The 18,792-nt window shown below is 49.1% G+C and overlaps 1 protein-coding gene across 1 annotated transcript; it reads left to right on the forward strand.

Moving 5' to 3' along the window:
- Nucleotides 1-3,972: 3,972 nt before the first annotated feature.
- LOC122101682 (ubl carboxyl-terminal hydrolase 18-like) lies at nucleotides 3,973-13,177 on the forward strand. Its single transcript, XM_042672157.1, has 9 exons — nucleotides 3,973-3,977; nucleotides 5,424-5,566; nucleotides 5,909-5,988; nucleotides 6,183-6,329; nucleotides 6,713-6,808; nucleotides 7,336-7,506; nucleotides 9,758-9,889; nucleotides 10,588-10,637; nucleotides 13,072-13,177. The coding sequence occupies exons 1-9, from the start codon at nucleotides 3,973-3,975 to the stop codon at nucleotides 13,115-13,117; spliced, it is 870 nt and encodes a 289-aa protein (XP_042528091.1). The 3' UTR covers nucleotides 13,118-13,177.
- Nucleotides 13,178-18,792: the final 5,615 nt, after the last annotated feature.

An 18,792-nucleotide genomic window follows, 5' to 3' on the forward strand; every position in this document is an offset into this window, starting at 1 on the left:
TAAACATACATAAGGGTCTAGGGTTGTTCTGACACACCACTGCAGACTGGGTTGTTTAGAGATCTGTGTTCATAGCTGTGAAGTTTAGCAGCATGGAATATGTGTCTTCTGGGCCACATTCCCTCAGGAGGTACAAGGCACTGTGAGTTCTAGGTCTTCTCTCAGCTTCTGAGCCTGTGAGAGCAGAGTGACGTCTCTGCAGAGGATCATCCCTGGGTGCATTTCTGGGACCCGATTTCCCCCTTTTAGGGACACAATAACAACAGGAACTGGAGTTGATCTCCTGCTAAAGCCTACTTCCATATAAGGTCACATTCCCAGGTATTGGGTGATGAGAGCATGTATACATGAACTTTGGGAACACAACCCATTACAATGTACCTGCCTCTGCTGGGCAGCCTCTACCTCCATATTTTACCTCCCTATTGATGGGGCTCCTCTGGAGCCCCATCTCCTTCCTGGCACCCAGCAGATCACTGCTGGCCCTGACTGCTGGCTTGAGCTGACACTGAGAATTCACTGAGAGCTGGTGTAGGGCAAAGGGTCTCCTAGACTGTTAAGGTCCCAGACTGTGTGAGGAAAACTAAGCCGAGAAGCTGACCCTTTATTAAAAACAAAGAGAGGCCACGAAGGGAGACCTTAAAACGTATTTCACATGGAATTCCCCCTATGTCATACCCTGCCCAATTAGAACGGTGCCTGCCGTGCAACGTTGTGCATTCCACCCCGTGATCGATTGCCTCCTGCTTCAAGGGAGTCGATGCCTCGGTGTGCACATTGTGCATCCTCCTGTAGCTATCTCTGTAATAAAGCTCCCGTAGCTGTCTTTGTAACAGCCCCCAGCTTCAAGGATGCAGGGCCTATAACATCATGTTTCCAGAATATACAAACCCCAAGAGTAAGAATATCCACTTGCTTTGTGTGGGGACCCCAAATTTGCCCGCCAATGCAAGCCAGAATGATAGGTTAGTTCAAACAGTTCCTAGGAGTCGGACTGTAACCCACCAGCCACGGACATAAACATGCAACCCTTATGTGCTGTTACAATCCCGTTGGCCACCTGTGCGTGGCCAGGCGTGGATGTTGCCTTTAAAAACCCTAGCTTGTGGGTTGTTCGGGGTCGCAGTTTCAGCTCCCGAGTCTGTGCTGCGTCCCTGGCCGGTTAGCTCTCCACTTCCCCAAGAAAGTCATCTTTTTAAGTGAGGCTGTCTGAACAGTGGACTTTTTCCCCCGTAACACTGGGACAAGACTGCTCTGGGGTTGGGACACTACAGTTTGCAGCAGGACCAAACAGAGGCTGGTCTGTCTCTGGCACTGAGGCTTTGGGACACTTCATCAGGGCTTCAAGTTTTCCAGGGTCCTGGGCAGAAGTAGCTGCAGCTACAGGCTAGGAGGAGGAGTGGAGCACTGCAGGGGTGGGGCAGGAGCAGGAAGTGAGCGGTCCAGGGGCCGGGCTGGTGGGACGCCAAGGGTCTTGAGGACAGTGTGCATACCTGGAGCACCATCTGGTGGGAAGCAGTGGTCACTGCACCTCTCTGGTCCTGAGATGAGGAAGATCATGTGCAGGCCTAGAGCACCATCTGGTGGGAAACATTGGTCACTGCATCCCCTGGATCTGAGAGGAGGAGGATCATGTACACAGCTAGACCACCATCTGGTGGCAATCAGTGGTCACTGCACCCCTTGGTCTTGAGGAAAGGAGGACGGTGAGCATGACTAGGGCACCCTCTGGTGAGTAACGGCCCTCATTGCACCCCTGGTCTTGAGAAGAGGAGCAAGGTGCTCACCTGTCTAGCGCGCCCTCCGGTGGGAATCAGCTATCACCGCACCCTAGGTGCTGAGGAGAGGAGGACAGTGTGCAAGCCTAGAGCACCCTCTTGTGGGAATCAGTGCTCACTGCATCCTCTGGTTTTGTGGGCGGAGCAGAGCAAGAAGTGAGCAGTGCAGGGGTGGGCTTGTGGGAGGATCTGGGGTCCTGAGGAGGACAGTACACACACCTAGAGCACCATCAGGTGGGAATTAGTGAACACTGCATACCTGGCCAGGACAAGAGGAGCACAGTGTGCACACCTAGAGCGCCCTCTGGTCAGAATCAGTGCTCACTGCCCCCTCTGGTCCTGAGAAGGACAGTGTACATACCCAGAGCGCCCTCTTGTGGGTATCAGTGTTCATGGCACTCTCTGGTCCTGAGAAGAACAGTGCACACACCCAGAGCGCCCTCTGGTGGGAATCATTCTTAAAAGCAGCCATCAATTAAGAAAGCGTTAAAGCTCAACACTTCACTCTACTTTATCCACTGCAGCCCCTGGTCCTGAGAAGGACCGTGCACACACCCAGAGCGCCCTCTGGTGGGAATCAGTGCAGACTGCACCCTCTAGTCTTGTGGGAGGAGCAGAGCATGGAAGTGAGGGGTCCAGGGGCGGGGCTTGTGTAGGGGCAGAGAATGATAGGGGTGGGGCAACAATGAGTCCAGAGGCGGGGCTTGTGGGGAGGCAGAGCACAGGAGGGGTGTGGCAAAGGAGAAGTGAGTGGTGTATGGATGTCAGTCAGGGTACATATTAGGGTGTGTGATGGGGTATAGGTTAGGGTACATGCATGTGACAGGTTACACATTTGGGATACACATAAGACAGTTACCTGGATGGTTTGGACAATGTATTAGAATTTAGAGTATTTATTAGGGTATGTGCTACGTTTAGGGTAAATGTGAAGTTGTAGTTTGTTAGGGTACATTCAGGGTACAGGTACAATTTAGAGAGTATGTGAATGGGTACTTGTTACCATATGGGTTCGTGTCCAGAGCATGTTTATTGTATTACAGTATATTGGGAATCTGTTAGGTTTAACATACATGTGAAAGTAATGGCACATATTGGGTATGTGTTTGAGTCCATGTTAGGGTATGTGTTAGAGTTAGGGTACTTGATAGGGGATTTGTTAGGGTTACGGTTCATGCTAGAGTGTGTGTTAGTTAGGGCACATATTAGGGTATGTATTAGAGTTAGCATACTTCACAGGGGATTCGTTAGGGTGAAGGTACATGTTAGGATATGGTTGAGTCACATGTTAGGGTACATTAATGTTTTAAATATGTGTCAAGGTACTTGGGGTATATGTAAAGGTCAGAGTTAGAGTATGTTAGGGTACATTCAGGGTACATGTAAGGTTACCTGTACGCTTTATAGAATATGTGTTAGGGTATTTGTTATTATATGCGTGTCTAGAGTATGTTTAATGTGTTAGAGTACTATTGGGAAATCTGTTAGGGTTCAAAGACATGTTAAAGTCAGGGCACATATTAGGGTGTACATTGGGTTACTTTAAGGTACAAGTTTGAGTGTATTTAAGGGTATTTGCATGGTTTTGAATAAGTGTTAGGGTCATGTTAGGGTATGAGTTAGTGTTTAGAGTACATGTTAGCAAACAGGGTATGTTTTGTGCACATGCTAGGGTACATGTATGACTTGAAGTACATGTTAGAGTACTTGTTAGGATACATGTAAATGTTTAGAGTGTGTGTTACAGTATGTGTTTGGGTATGTGTTAAGGTTACAGTTATGGTTTGGGTTAGGCAACGTGTTAGGAAGTATGTTGGGATAAGTTTAGGGTACTTGTTAGGGTATATGTAAGCTTTACAGTACATGATAATGGTTAGGGTCTGTGTTAACCAGTAGGGTACATGTTAGAGCATTTGTTAGGGTTTGGCTTAGGGTTAAGGTATGTATTGGGTATGTTTGGGGTACATGCTAGTTTACCTTTAAAGTACCTGAATGTATTAGAGTGCATGTAAGTCGTTGTTACCACACATTTTAGCGTTTAGAGTGTATGTTATGGCATGTGTTTGAGTTAGAATGAAGTTTATGGTATATGTCAGGGTTCGTGTTAGAGTTAGGGTATGTGTTAGGGTTAAGGTATACGCTATAGTGTATATTAGGGTTATGGTTTGGGTTAATTAAGGGCACGTGTTTGGGTATGCGGTAAGGTGAATTTGAGGTAGATGATATAGGGTGTACGTAAATGTGCCTGTATGGTTACAGTACTTGTTAGGGTACTTGATAGAATGTGACACTGTTTACTATATTTGTTAGGGTACTTATTAGGGTATGTGGTACAGTTTAGGGTTTTAGAGTAAAGGTATGTGTTAGGATAACTGATAGGGTACATGTTGGAGCATGTGCTAGGGTATGGGTTAGGGTTGTGGGTTAGGGTCAGAGTCAGGGTCATTGTCAGTGTTAGGATTATAGGTTAAGGTTATCCATCTGGTGAGGTTAGGGTGCTAGCATTTGGATTATGGGAATAGGTCAGGGTTAAGGTCAGGAAAGGGTGTAGGGAATATGGTAGACAAAGGGTGATGTTGTGGATGCACTTAAGGAAATGTTAGAGTAAGGATTCAGGAAAGGTTTAGGGTTAGGGAATGTGTGAAGAAGAACTCTGTGGGATGGGTTGGGGTTATGGATATGGTATGGATATGGAGGCTCAGTGGTACAGCGCTTGCCTTGCATGCCTGAGGCCCTGGGTTCGATTCCTCAGCATCACAGAAGCAAAAAGAAAAAAGCCAGAAGTGGCGCTGTGGCTCAAGTGGTAGAGCGCTAGCCTTGAGCTGAAGAGCTGAGGGACAGTGCCCAGGCCCGGAGTTCAGGCCCCACGACCGGACCCCCCCCCCAAAAAAAAAATTGCAAGGTGACAGAAAAGCTAGGGATGAAAAAAGAAGGGAAGGAAGAAGGTAGAATAAACCTAGAGTACAATGCTCTGTAAGTCTAAGACGGGGAGAGTGAAAAGAAGAACTACAGAGAAAGAAATGGCAATTTACAAAAGCGATAACTGGTAGCACATTAAAAAAAAACAACACAAAAACTAGGGACCTGTGGCTCACGCTAGGTACTGTGAAGGCCGAGATGTGAGGATCACAGTTGGAAACCAGCCTGGGTAAGAAAGCCCACCAGACTGTTATCTCCAATTAACCAAAAACAAAAGAAGCTGAAAGTTCAACCGTAGCTCAAGTGGTAGAGCACAAGCCTTGAGGAAAAAAAGCTCAGGGACAGCGCCCAGCCCTGAGTTCAAACCCCAGGACCAGTATATAAAAAAAGTAAAGCAAAACGGGGCTGGGAAGGTGGCTCAGTGGTAGAGCGCTTGCCTTGCATGCCTGAGGCCCTGGGTTTGATCCTCAGCACCACATAAGCAAAAAGAAAAAAATCCGGAAGTGGCGCTGTGGCTCAAGTGGTAGAGCGCTAGCCTTGAGCTGAAGAGCTGAGGGACAGCACCCAGGCCCTGAGTTCAGGCCCCACAACCGGACCCAAAAATAAATAAAAAAAAAAAAAAGTAAAGCAAAAAAAGAGTCGTTTTTCTATCATTGCTGAGAAGGAATGCCGTCTGGCGCTCCGTCTGGTGGTCTGCGCCTCCCTTCAGAGTTCTGGCTTGGCCAGGTGCAAGCTGGGAACAGAGCAGCGGATGGAGCGAGGAGGCGCCGCTCCTGTGCTCTGGAGAGTCCCTGGAGCTGGTCTGTTCTACGGAATCCAGTGGGGCCAGGAGGGGCATGCCCGGCAGCCCCCGGCCGGCCCGGCAGCATGTGCCCACTTCTCTGCGCCGCTCAGGGAGTTCAGCTCCTGCTCTGGCTTTTCTGTGGCAAGCCTTTGCCCCTCCACTGAGGCTGCCGGTGTGCCATACCCTTCAGAGTGCGTAGAGCACAGCCTTGTTCCCTTCCCGAGGCTTAAGTTTAAGAGGCGCTGTCAAATCCACCACCAAGAATGCTTCTCCCTTCCTGAGCGCCTGACATGTGGTACCTCCTGACCTCTTTTGGGAGTTGGGAGAGTCAAAGGCAAGGTGGTGAGTGTTCACGTAGCTAGGGGTCGTGAGGACATGGGACTTCTCCAGCGACCGCACTGATTTGCTGTTACTTTTTTTTAACCAGGGTTTGTCCAGCACGATGCTGCTCAGCTCTACCTCACGTTCTGGAACCTTCTTAAGGATCAAATAGATGATGTGGACTTGGTAAGAGCTGAAGCTGGAATCCCAGGACCTGTAGAGGTCGCTCACCATTGTGCATTTGTAGTAAGGGATCCGTGGAGACCGCTTGCCACGGTTCCTGGTGTCCTTCCCGGTACCTGCCGGGAGCGTCAGGGCTCGTCAGTCCAACAGGTCCAACTCTGGCCGTAGCCTCACCGGTCCTTGGCGCCTTCTTGCAGGTAGAGAGGCTGCAGGCCCTGTACACGATCCGGGTGAAGGAGTCCCTGGTTTGCCTCCTCTGTACCAGAGAGAGCAGTAGGAACAGCAGTATGCTGACCCTCTCCCTCCCTCTCTATGACGTGGACGCAAAGCCTCTGCAAACACTGGTGAGAGACTGGGTGAGAAAGGGTTGCCCCGCCATGCCAGTTCCCCCCACCATGCCAGTTCCCCCTGCCATGCCAGTTCCCTGTGTCCTTCCACCTGCGGACACTAACAACTCTGTTTCACTTGCATGGCTCTAGGTGGCCAATTTCTTTGAGCAGCAGCAGTTCTATCCTGTTTCTCATTTTCTCACCCTCGTATTAACCAGGGCTCCTTGTGTTTTCTCCTCCAGTGGGTGGAAGATCCTGACAGATGTAGTGCTGGTAGTGGGGTGCTTGGGGAACAGTGGGGGAACCTGCAGTGGAGCTCAGCCCTCACCTGTGGGGTGGCCGCGTGCCCATGGAAAGGGTCTGCTGACGCGGCCTTTCCCTGCGGCCTCCGCCGGCAGGAGGAGGCCCTGCGCTGTTTTTTCCACCCCAGGGAGTTAGCCAGCAAGAGCAAGTGGTTCTGCGAGGCCTGCGGGACGAAGACGCGTGGAAGCCAGGTGCCCACCCTCAGGTTCAGATGCGTCTCCGGGGCGGGCTGTTGCTGGGCCACGGCTTTCCAGACACTTCCGGGCCCTTCCTGATGGCGCATGGGGTGGGATGTGGGTGAGGCTAGTTCAGACGCTCGGGCTTCTCATAGACGGGGCTGTGGATGTCGCTTCTTGACCACAGTCTTCCACCAGGAGTGGCAGGTGACGGCATGGGGCTGGGTGGGGGCGGTGGGGTTTCCTCTTTGGTTTTAGAGACGCTCCCTACAGCAGACTCCTAGTTTCTGAGGGCCAGGCACCTCTGCGGAGCCCTGAGCAGCTCACGGCTTTTGTCTGAGGTCCATAGTGCTGTGCCGGCCAAGCGTCCCCTGAGTCTCCGGGGAGAGGAATGGATTCTGCCATGGAAGCCTTCAGCTCCCCAGTGTGTCCCCCGCACCCCTCCCCCTGGGGAGGAGAACGAGCCACCAGGCCCGGCGTGTCTCAGGATCTTCCCGCAAGCGCCTCGGGGCCCCGTCTCACAGTGAGTTTTGCTTTTGCAGGTCTTGAGGATGACGCATCTGCCCCAAACCCTGACCCTTCACCTGATGCGATTCTCCATTCGGAACTCACAGACGGAGAAAGTCTGCCACTTGCTGCACTTCCCTCAGCGCTTGGATCTCAGTCAGGTTCTTCTGGCTGAGCATCAAGACTTCACTGAGGACGCAGAGCAGGTGAGGTGTTCTGGATCGATCCTACCAGACGCGGCGTCCTCCAGGTTCAGCGCTCTTACCCCTCGACTGCTAGATGGCACCGACTGGTGAATCCCCTGATTCAGGCTCCCCAGGCCCGGGTTAGCGATTTGGTCTTCAGCTCACATCCACAGTGTGAGGGCTCGAAGCAGCCCTGTGCTGGGTGCGCAGCGCCCCCGGGTGGGGAGCCAGGCGTGGTGAGCTCAGCCTCTGAGCACTGCTCTGTCTGAGGAAGTGTGCCCTCTGCGGGCTAGGCGGGGCCCGCACCGAGGACAGGCTGGCCTCAGGTTGCTGCGAGTCACAGAGGCAAAGGCATATTCAAGGCAGAGGGCTTAAAAACATTTTAAATTCAATTTATTTATTTATTTTTCAGCCAGTATGTTGGCACGTGCCTATCTTCTTTGCGGCCGGGAGACGTAGACCAGAGGGGCATTGGTTTAAGGCCAGTGTGAGCTACACAGTTAAGACCCTGCCTCACAAATAAAAGAAAGGCTGTTTTTGTTTTTTTCTAAGCATTATTGATTTTAATGACCATGTGGTCCCCCGGGGTCCGTGCTGGGTTCATCATTATAACAATGTCACCACAAGCCTTTGCTGTTCCTAGTGTTAGTTTCTTTAAAGACTCAGAACAAACCTGCCTTATTTCCAATGTTGACACATGGAAAGTATTTGTGTGTAGGGATTTCAGTGTGGTGCTGTGATGTACGCATGCCGGAGGAATGGTGTCTTGTAGTCTTGGCACTGACTAATGTGTCACGCTGGGCCTGTAGCAAGCACATCGCCATTCACCATCTGAGCCAAGCCGCTGGGCCTTTTTGCTTGAGTTCTGTTATCAGGCAGTGGTTTGTTTTTGTCCAGGCCTGACCTTGGACTGCTCTTCTACCTCTGCCTCTCCCAGGGACAGGCTTCCGGCTGTGCACTTGTGTCTGGCTTGTCTGTTGGGATCGGAGTCTCACTAGCTTTCTGGCCAGGCTGACTTTGTCCACAGCCTTTCTGATCCCCCCCTCTGGAGAACCTGGATTATAGGTGTGCAACCGCACCCATCCTCAAATTTTGGAAAGATTAGCTCAAGCTAGACAACATACTTATCACTTTACCTGTGTCTTTGTGGTGAGCGTATGTAAAAATTCTTTAAAAGCATTTTCCGGTGTGGAACACATTATAATGACGATACTGTATGACATGGTTCTGAAACCCATTTTCCCGTCTAACTGGAAGTTTGTGGGCTTTGATCAGCATCTTTCATTACAACCCCTAATAACCACTGTTGGGTTTCTGCTGCTAAGGTTTTTTTTTTGAAAGAAAGAAATACTCTTGACTAACAAAAAAGTCAGCCCAAACTCTCACTACTAATGTTCCCTTTTCTTTTAAACAGTTGTCTAAGATTTTGTGGGAGTGGAACACTTCATGGACACATGTAGTAGAGACTTTGCGTCTGTAACATTCCTCTTCGTGTCCTACTGTCTTTGTAAGGTTTTTGTCCTGCCATTTCACTGTCCGTTTTCGGGTTCTTTTCTATCACCGTTTTGTGGATATTCTAGTTCCATTTCTTCTCCTCACCTTTTTGAATGTCACCTCATATTTCTCACAGTTTCATTAACCTCAAACTGAAGACTTTCAGACTATGTCTTCTGTTCAGATGGTGGCATGTGTCTATCAGCCCATTAATCATAGGAAGCCTGAAGCGGGGGAAATCATGTTCCAGACGTTTGCCTGGGGAAGGACAAAACAGCACAAAACAGAGCTAGGGGCGTGATTCAATGGTAAGGCTCCTGCCTGGCACGCAGGAGGCCCTGGGTTCAAACCGCAACTTCCAAAACAAACCAACAAAAACAAAGAAGAAACCAAGGTGAAACAAAAAGTTCACAAACCCTTTCCCCCCAAACCAAACCAAACCAAATTCCCTTCCGATAACTTGTGTGCCAATGTTAAAAAACCCTTCTGCACGGTTAACAGAGACCTCCTCAGAGTTCCCACTTGGCAAATATTGATCATCCCCCACTTACTGGTCGTGCGTCTGATATAACACAGGCATCACAGTTCTGGTTTGTGATGCTTCTCTTCAACTAGCTGTGAGATTCTGCAGGTCAAGGTCTTTTCTTCGAGCTCCTTGGAAGTGTCAGTGCCGGGCCTAGAGCAGGCAGTAAACAAGTGCCTGGCAAATATGCTTCCTCATTAAAGACCAGGGCTGGGAAAGGAGGGATGGGTCGCTTACAGCCTTGTCCTCTTCCAGCGTGAAGCACAGTATGAACTCTTCGCTGTGATAGCCCACGTAGGCATGGCAGACTTCGGTCATTACTGTGCCTACATTCGGAATCCAGCGGATGGAAGATGGCTCTGCTTCAATGACTCCAATGTTTGTTGGGTGAGAACCATCATCTAAACTTTCCTCCTTCTCTGAATTCTCAGCTCAGAGTTGAAGACGCATTATGGTCTTGTAGTTTGTGTGTAGGAGCTGGGGAGTTTTGTGGTTCAAAGCCATTCTCTAGGTTTATTGCTTTATTTATTTATTTTCTTGCTTGTCTTGGGGCTTAGACTCAGGGTCTGGGTGCTGTTCCCCAGCCTCTTTGTGTTCAAGGAGAGTGCTCTACCTACCACATGGGCCACAGCGCCACTTCCGGCTTTTTCTGTGTATGTGGTACTGAGGAATGGAACCCAGGGCTTCATGCATGCTAGGCGAGCACTCTACCACTGAGCCACCTTCCCAGCCATGGTTTATTGCTTTCTAAGCATCTGTTTGTGTCAGTGTTAGGTTTCTGGTGCTCTTAGCCCCGTACCTTGAAGGTTTATGCTTTGTAGGAAACGTCTGTGGAGCGAGACGTTAAAGATGCAAGGTGTAAAACTTTGGGATAGGTGTAAGCATTTCAAGGTGAGTGGGGACATCACAGAGGGTCTCAGGATGCACGGCGTTGTGTCACCAGATGCTCTGATGCTGTGTGGTCGCCAGGGCGGGCTTCTCCATTCTCTGCAGGAGTCTAACAGGGCACATTACAGTGTCCCCTGTTCTGTCCACACGTAATAGCAGCTGCCAACCAGCTGCTGATGTCTGTGATGTTCTTCCAGGTGTCCTGGGAAGACGTCCAGTGTACCTATGGAAATCATCACTACCGCTGGTAAGAGAAGCACTTGGGGGAATGGAGTCCACTGGGTTCTTGGAGCTTTATGAAATCTGCACGGATGAACTATTGCCTTTATCCGAGAGTCCCCACTGACTACCATTCAGCCTCATCTTTCAGCAGTCATCCCTGGCACCACACTTCCCTCAGAATTTAGACTTAAGTAAAGCACTGGCATAAGTCCCAATACCATGTCCATCATCTTCTGTAACTGTGTACCTGTATTTTCTGGTCTCTATGACCCTGTCCTAATTTATCTTCTGAGCAAGTGCCTAGTGGTGTTTTGATAATCACGGTCTTTCCTACTGGGCAAAGCCTTTACTGATGGGCCCCAGCGGATTGGCGGGGCTATCTTATCAGTACCGCGCTAACCGATTGCACCGCTGGAGCTCCAAAGGCAGGGCTATCTTATTTGCTTTCGTTGCTTTTTGAGCAGGCCTCCTTTATTTCACTTCAAAATGTTTTTTGATTTTGCGACTTTTCCCCTCACACCAGACCATGTGCTCTTTTTTTTTTTTTTTGGTGCTGGTTCTTGGGTTTGAAGTCTAGGCCTAGGCATTGAGCTTTTGCACTCAAGGCTAGTGCTCTACCACATGAACCACAACTCCACGGCCTGCTTTTGTGTGGTTAATTTGAGATAAGAGTATCAAAGACTTTTCTGCTCTGCTGGCTTTGAACCTGAATTCTCTGATCTAAGCCTCCTGAATAACAAGGGTTACAAGTGTGAGCCAGTGGTGCCCAGAAGAGCAGGGGCCAGGACCACTCTTCTCTTTCTCAGTAAGCATCAGGACATGATACTGACGTAGTAATTAACCTAGAGAGAAAAGCTGGATAAAGTTAAGGCAGAGATTTTTATATGTACTGGAGGTGGAAATGGAACTGACAGTGTAGGTACTGGAGGTGGTATTGGGGGTGACAGTGTAGGTACTGGAGGTGGTATGGGGGTGACAGTGTAGGTAGTGGATGTGGTATGGGGGTGACAGTGTAGGTAGTGGAGGTGGTATTGAGGTGACAGTGTAGGTAGTGGAGGTGGTATTGAGGTGACAGTGTAGGTAGTGGAGGTGGTATGGGGGTGACAGTGTAGGTACTGGAGGTGGTATTGGGGGTGATGGTGTTTGTACCAGGTGATATTCAGCTACATCAGAGGTTTGATTTCATAATTAATGGATTAGGTGGAGTTTATGTTTGATATCTTCCTTTTACCTACTTTTTATGTTTTCCTTTTATTTATTCTCAAAATTTCTCTTAGGTGCCTGTTCTTAGCCAATTTTTGGTTATTCATTCCCCTGTGATTTAGAATAGGGGTTAGCAAACTTTCTCTGTACAAGTTAGAGAGAAAGTACTTAGGGTTTTGGAGCATAGCTTCTGTAGCTGTTACTCAGCTTTGCCCTTGCAACATGCAGGGTGCCACAGACAGCACGTGAATGAATGAATGTAAGTGGCCATGTTCCAATTAAGTTTATTTACAAAAAACAGGGTTGGAGTTGGCTTATAGTCCCATAACATGTCTGTCCCTGGTCCTTTCCTCCTTCCTTCCTTGCTTCCTTCCTTGCTTGCTTTCTTCCTTCCTTCTTTTCCTTCCTTCCTTCCTTCCTTCCTTCCTTCCTTCCTTCCTTCCTTCCTTCCTTCCTTCCTTCCATTCTTTCTTTCTTTCTTTCTTTCTTTCTTTCTTTCTTTCTTTCTTTCTTTCTTTCTTTCTTTCTTTCTTTCTTTCTTTCTTTCTTTCTTTCTTTCTTTCTTTCTTTCTTTCTTCCTTTTAGTCCTGGGTTTGAACTCAGGGCCTGGGTGCTATCCCTGAGCCTCTTTGTATTCAAGATTAATGCTGTACCACTCGAACCACAGTGCTACTTCCAGCTTTTTCTGAGTAGTTTATTGGAGATAAGAGTCTCACAGACTTTTCTGTCCAGGCTGCCTTTGAACCATGACCCTCAGATCTCAGCCTCCTGAGTAGCTAGGATCACAGGCATGAGCCGTTAGCACCATGCTGTCCATGATTTGTATGTTAGCTAATAAGAACTTGCAGGTTAGTTTCCCAAGTCACTATTTTCTTTCCCTTTGATGAGACGGACAGGTTAGGTAGATGAAGGTTTGCTTCATTATCCTGGAAATTTGGTCCTATTGTGAATCAATAATATATCCCCTCAACTAGGCACTGGTAGCTCACTCCTGTCATCCTATCTCCTGAGGAGGCTGAGATCTGAGGATTGCGGTTCAAAGCCAGCCTGGGCAGGAAAATGTTTGTGACTCTTATCTCCAAGTAACTGGCTACAGAAAACTAGAAGTGGCTTTATGGCTCAAGTGGTAGAGCCCTCGCTTTGAGCTGGGACAGTGCCCAGGCCCAGAGTTCAAGTCCCACAACCCACCCAAAAATACATATAGCCTTTCATTGTAAATGTTTAATTTTGCTATGCTGATAAATTTCTCTTTATAGGCAGGAAACTGCATATCTTCTGGTTTACATGAAGATTAGAGGTTAATGGATATACTCTAAACCTTCAGAGACTGACAAATTCATTTCTTTTCCTGTCATTGGATCTGCTGAGTGTTCTAGGAGATTCTACAATGAGGAAAAACATAAAAACTGTAATAATTTAAGTCTTAAGTTATAACCATGAATGGTTACTGGTGTGGTTTGGATGTGGTTTGTCTCCAAAGGTCCTGTGACAGAGGCCTGGTCCCTTGTCTAGCAATGTTGTGGGGCAGAATCTTTTGAGAGTTGAGGCTTGTGCAGGGCATCTGTGGCTCATGCTTGAAATTCTAGCTACTCAGGAGGCTTTGAGAGTTCAAATCCAGATAGGGCAGAAAAAGCCTTGAGACTTACCTTCCATTGACAACTGAAACAAAAGCTGGAAGTGGAGCCATTGCTCAAGTGCTAATGTGCCGGCTCGGGTGAAAAAGCTCAGGGATGGACTGCACCTAAGCCCCACGTTCAAGGCCCAGTAGTGCCCATGAACTATTTCAGCTAGGCCCCCATCTCCCTAAGTTTCCAGAGCCCTTGAAAATGTCCCACACCTGGAGAGTAATCATTCAACACAGGAGCCTGTGTAGGAAATTCTTATCCAAACCATAACTCTTGTGAATGAGGCACAATAAGTAAATAAAGTTATTTCTTTCAAAAGGAGTGTAGTGTGCAGCTTAATGGGGTAATTAAACACATATGCTGCTAACGACTTGTGCTATAAATATATAGCTGTGAAAGCAAAGGCCACTGGATCTTTTCAAGAAGTTGTGCTCCTCGGGACCCGGGCTGCGGTGAACACTAATGCCCAGCAGAGGGCGCTCTGGGCCTGTGCGCTGTCCTCATCAGGACCCTGGGGTGCAGTGAGCACTGATGCCCACCAGAGGGCGCCCTAGGCTTGCACACTGTCCTCTCATCAGGACTCGGGGTGCAGTGGGTCCCGAGTCCCACCAGAGGGCATACTAGGCGCATGTGCACTGTCCTCTAATCGGGACTCGGGGTCCGGTGAGCAGTGAAGCCCACCAGAGGGCGCTCTAAGTGTTCACTGTCCTCATCAGGGCCCAGGGTGCTGTGAACACTAATGCCCGCTAGAGGGCGCTCTAGGCATGTGCACTGTCCTCATCAGGACCCAGGGTGCGATGAACACTAATGCCCACCAGAGGGAGCCCTAGGCATGTGTACTGTTCTCATCAGGACCCGGGGTGCAGTAAGCACTAATGCCCACCAGAGGGCGCTCTAGGCCTGTGCACTGTCCTCATTAGGACCCGGGGTGCAGTGAGCACTGATGCCCACCAGTAGGCGCCCAAGGTCTGTCCACTGTCCTTGTCAGGGCCCGGGGTGGAGTGAGCACATGCCCACCAGAGGGCGCTCTAGGCCTGTGCACTGTCCTCATCTGATGCCCACCAGAGGGCGCCCTAGGCTTGCACTCTGTCCTCTCACCAGGACTCGGGGTGCAGTGGGTCCCGATTCCCACCAGAGGGCATACTAGGCGTATGTGCACTGGCCTCCTGGCCTCAGGACCTGTGGCATCGAAGTCATGCAGAGGCCACGTCCTATGGACTATGAGTCCCGGCACCCTGAAGCTGAGAAAGCGCACAGGTGAAGTGGTTCTGTCTGACTCCATTCTGGGAAAATGGTAAGAGCCCAGATTTGGAGTTGCTTCAAATAAAACACAAAATGAAATGAATACCATGGATGTATTACAGTAACAACTAGGACCTGAAACATATATATATATATATTGGTCTGGTCATGGGGCCTGAACTCTGGGCCTGGGCGCTGTCCCTCAGCTCTTCAGCTCAAGCCTAGCGCTCTACTACTTGAGCCACAGCGCCACTTCCGGCTTTTTGCTTATGTGGTGCTGGGGAATCGAACCCAGGGCCTCAGGCATGCAAGGCAAGCGCTCTACCACTGAGCCACCTTCCCAGCCCCTGATCTATTAACCTCTAGTACATTGCAGTGCACATTGAAAAGTTCCACAAAATGTAAAATGCTTTTATGGGGATATGTGAGGACTGGATTTTAGTGTTAACATCCTCTCTGTCTTAAATGATACTTAACTAGATGATAATGATTAGCTATAACTGATTTATACTATAAAGGATTTAAAAATACATAAGTTTCTAGGGTTGCTATGACACACCACTGCAGACTGGGTTGTTTAGAGATCTGTGTTCATAGCTCTGAAGTTTAGCAGCATGGAATAAGTGTCTTCTGGGCCACATTCCCTCAGGAGGTACAAGGCACTGTGAGTTCTAGGTCTTCTCTCAGCTTCTGAGCCTGTGAGAGCAGAGTGACGTCTCTGCAGAGGATCATCCCTGGGTGCATTTCTGGGACCCGATTTCCCCCTTTTAGGGGCACAATAACAACAGGAACTGGAGTTGATCTCCTGCCAAAAGCCCATTTCCATGTAAGGTCACATTCCCAGGTATTGGGTGATGAGAGCATCCATATATGAACTTTGGGAACACAACCCATTACAATGTTCCTGCCTCTGCTGGCAGCCACTACCTCCATATTTTACCTCCCTATTGATGGGGCTCCTCTGGAGCCCCATCTCCTTCCTGGCACCCAGCAGATCACTGCTGGCCCTGACTGCTGGCTTGAGCTGACACAGAATTCACTGAGAGCTGGTGTAGGGCAAAGGGTCTCCTAGACTGTTAAGGTCCCAGACTGTGTGAGGAAAACTAAGCCGAGAAGCTGACCCTTTACTAAAAACAAAGAGAGGCCACGAAGGGAGACCTTAAAACCTATTTCACATGGAATTCCCCCCTATGTCATACCCTGCCCAATTAGAACGGTGCCTGCCGTGCAACGTTGTGCATTCCACCCCGTGATCGATTGCCTCCTGCTTCAAGGGAGTCGATGCCTCGGTGTGCACATTGTGCATCCTCCTGTAGCTATCTCTGTAATAAAGCTCCCGTAGCTGTCTTTGTAACAGCCCCCAGCTTCAAGGATGCAGGGCCTATAACATCATGTTTCCAGAATATACAAACCCCAAGAGTAAGAATATCCACTTGCTTTGTGTGGGGACCCCAAATTTGCCCGCCAATGCAAGCCAGAATGATAGGTTAGTTCAAACAGTTCCTAGGAGTCGGACTGTAACCCACCAGCCACGGACATAAACATGCAACCCTTATGTGGTGTTCCAATCCCGTTGGCCACCTGTGCGTGGCCAGGCGTGGATGTTGCCTTTAAAAACCCTAGCTTGTGGGTTGTTCGGGGTCGCAGTTTCAGCTCCCGAGTCTGTGCTGTGTCCCTGGCCGGTTAGCTCTCCACTTCCCCAAGAAAGTCATCTTTTTAAGTGAGGCTGTCTGAACAGTGGACTTTTTTTCCCGTAACACTGGGACAAGACTGCTCTGGGGTTGGGACACTACAGTTTGCAGCAGGACCAAACAGAGGCTGGTCTGTCTCTGGCACTGAGGCTTTGGGACACTTCATCAGGGCTTCAAGTTTTCCAGGGTCCTGGGCAGAAGTAGCTGCAGCTACAGGCTAGGAGGAGGAGTGGAGCACTGCAGGGGTGGGGCAGGAGCAGGAAGTGAGCGGTCCAGGGGCGGGGCTGGTGGGACGCCAAGGGTCTTGAGGACAGTGTGCATACCTGGAGCACCATCTGGTGGGAAGCAGTGGTCACTGCACCTCTCTGGTCCTGAGATGAGGAAGATCATGTGCAGGCCTAGAGCACCATGTGGTGGGAAACATTGGTCACTGCATCCCCTGGACCTGAGAAGAGGAGGATCATGTACACAGCTAGACAACCATCTGGTGGCAATCAGTGGTCACCGCACCCCTTGGTCTTGAGGAAAGGAGGACGGTGAGCATGACTAGGGCACCCTCTGGTGAGAAACGGCCCTCATTGCACCCCTGGTCTTGAGAAGAGGAGCAAGGTGCTCACCTGTCTAGCGCGCCCTCCGGTGGGAATCAGCTATCACCGCACCCTAGGTGCTGAGGAGAGGAGGACAGTGTGCAAGCCTAGAGCACCCTCTTGTGGGAATCAGTGCTCACTGCATCCTCTGGTTTTGTGGGCGGAGCAGAGCAAGAAGTGAGCGGTGCAGGGGTGGGCTTGTGGGAGGATCTGGGGTCCTGAGGAGGACAGTACACACACCTAGAGCACCATCAGGTGGGAATTAGTGAACACTGCATACCTGGCCAGGACAAGAGGAGCACAGTGTGCACACCTAGAGCGCCCTCTGGTCAGAATCAGTGCTCACTGCCCCCTCTGGTCCTGAGAAGGACAGTGTACATACCCAGAGCGCCCTCTGGTGGGTATCAGTGTTCATTGCACTCTCTGGTCCTGAGAAGAACAGTGCACACACCCAGAGCGCCCTCTGGTGGGAATCATTCTTAAAAGCAGCCATCAATTAAGAAAGCGTTAAAGCTCAACACTTCACTCTACTTTATCCACTGCAGCCCCTGGTCCTGAGAAGGACCGTGCACACACCCAGAGCGCCCTCTGGTGGGAATCAGTGCAGACTGCACCCTCTAGTCTTGTGGGAGGAGCAGAGCATGGAAGTGAGGGGTCCAGGGGCGGGGCTTGTGTAGGGGCAGAGAATGATAGGGGTGGGGCAACAATGAGTCCAGAGGCGGGGCTTGTGGGGAGGCAGAGCACAGGAGGGGTGTGGCAAAGGAGAAGTGAGTGGTGTATGGATGTCAGTCAGGGTACATATTAGGGTGTGTGATGGGGTATAGGTTAGGGTACATGTATGTGACAGGTTACACATTTGGGATACACATAAGACGGTTACCTGGATGGTTTGGACAATGTATTAGAATTTAGAGTATTTATTAGGGTATGTGCTACGTTTAGGGTAAATGTGAAGTTGTAGTTTGTTAGGGTACATTCAGGGTACAGGTACAATTTATAGAGTATGTGAATGGGTACTTGTTACCATATGGGTTCGTGTCCAGAGCATGTTTATTGTATTACAGTATATTGGGAATCTGTTAGGTTTAACATACATGTGAAAGTAATGGCACATATTGGGTATGTGTTTGAGTCCATGTTAGGGTATGTGTTAGAGTTAGGGTACTTGATAGGGGATTTGTTAGGGTTACGGTACATGCTAGAGTGTGTGTTAGTTAGGGCACATATTAGGGTATGTATTAGAGTTAGCATACTTCACAGGGGATTCGTTAGGGTGAAGGTACATGTTAGGATATGGTTGAGTCACATGTTAGGGTACATTAATTTTTTAAATATGTGTCAAGGTACTTGGGGTATATGTAAAGGTCAGAGTTAGAGTATGTTAGGGTACATTCAGGGTACATGTAAGGTTACCTGTACGCTTTATAGAATATGTGTTAGGGTATTTGTTATTATATGCGTGTCTAGAGTATGTTTAATGTGTTAGAGTACTATTGGGAAATCTGTTAGGGTTCAAAGACATGTTAAAGTCAGGGCACATATTAGGGTGTACATTGGGTTACTTTAAGGTACAAGTTTGAGTGTATTTAAGGGTATTTGCATGGTTTTGAATAAGTGTTATGGTCATGTTAGGGTATGAGTTAGTGTTTAGAGTACATGTTAGCAAACAGGGTATGTTTTGTGCACATGCTAGGGTACATGTATGACTTGAAGTACATGTTAGAGTACTTGTTAGGATACATGTAAATGTTTAGAGTGTGTGTTACAGTATGTGTTTGGGTATGTGTTAAGGTTACAGTTATGGTTTGGGTTAGGCAACATGTTAGGAAGTA

The sequence above is a fragment of the Dipodomys spectabilis genome, unplaced genomic scaffold (genome assembly GCF_019054845.1).
Source record: "Dipodomys spectabilis isolate Male_0828 unplaced genomic scaffold, ASM1905484v1 ptg000671l, whole genome shotgun sequence".
NCBI lineage: Eukaryota > Metazoa > Chordata > Mammalia > Rodentia > Heteromyidae > Dipodomys > Dipodomys spectabilis.

Excerpts from the sequence above, each read along its gene's own strand:
- LOC122101682 (XM_042672157.1), top strand. Across the intron at positions 6,330-6,712 it reads CAAAGCCTCTGCAAACACTG|GAGGAGGCCCTGCGCTGTTT; the intron begins GTGAGAGACTGG and ends CTCCGCCGGCAG. Across the intron at positions 10,638-13,071 it reads GGAAATCATCACTACCGCTG|GCAGGAAACTGCATATCTTC; the intron begins GTAAGAGAAGCA and ends TTCTCTTTATAG.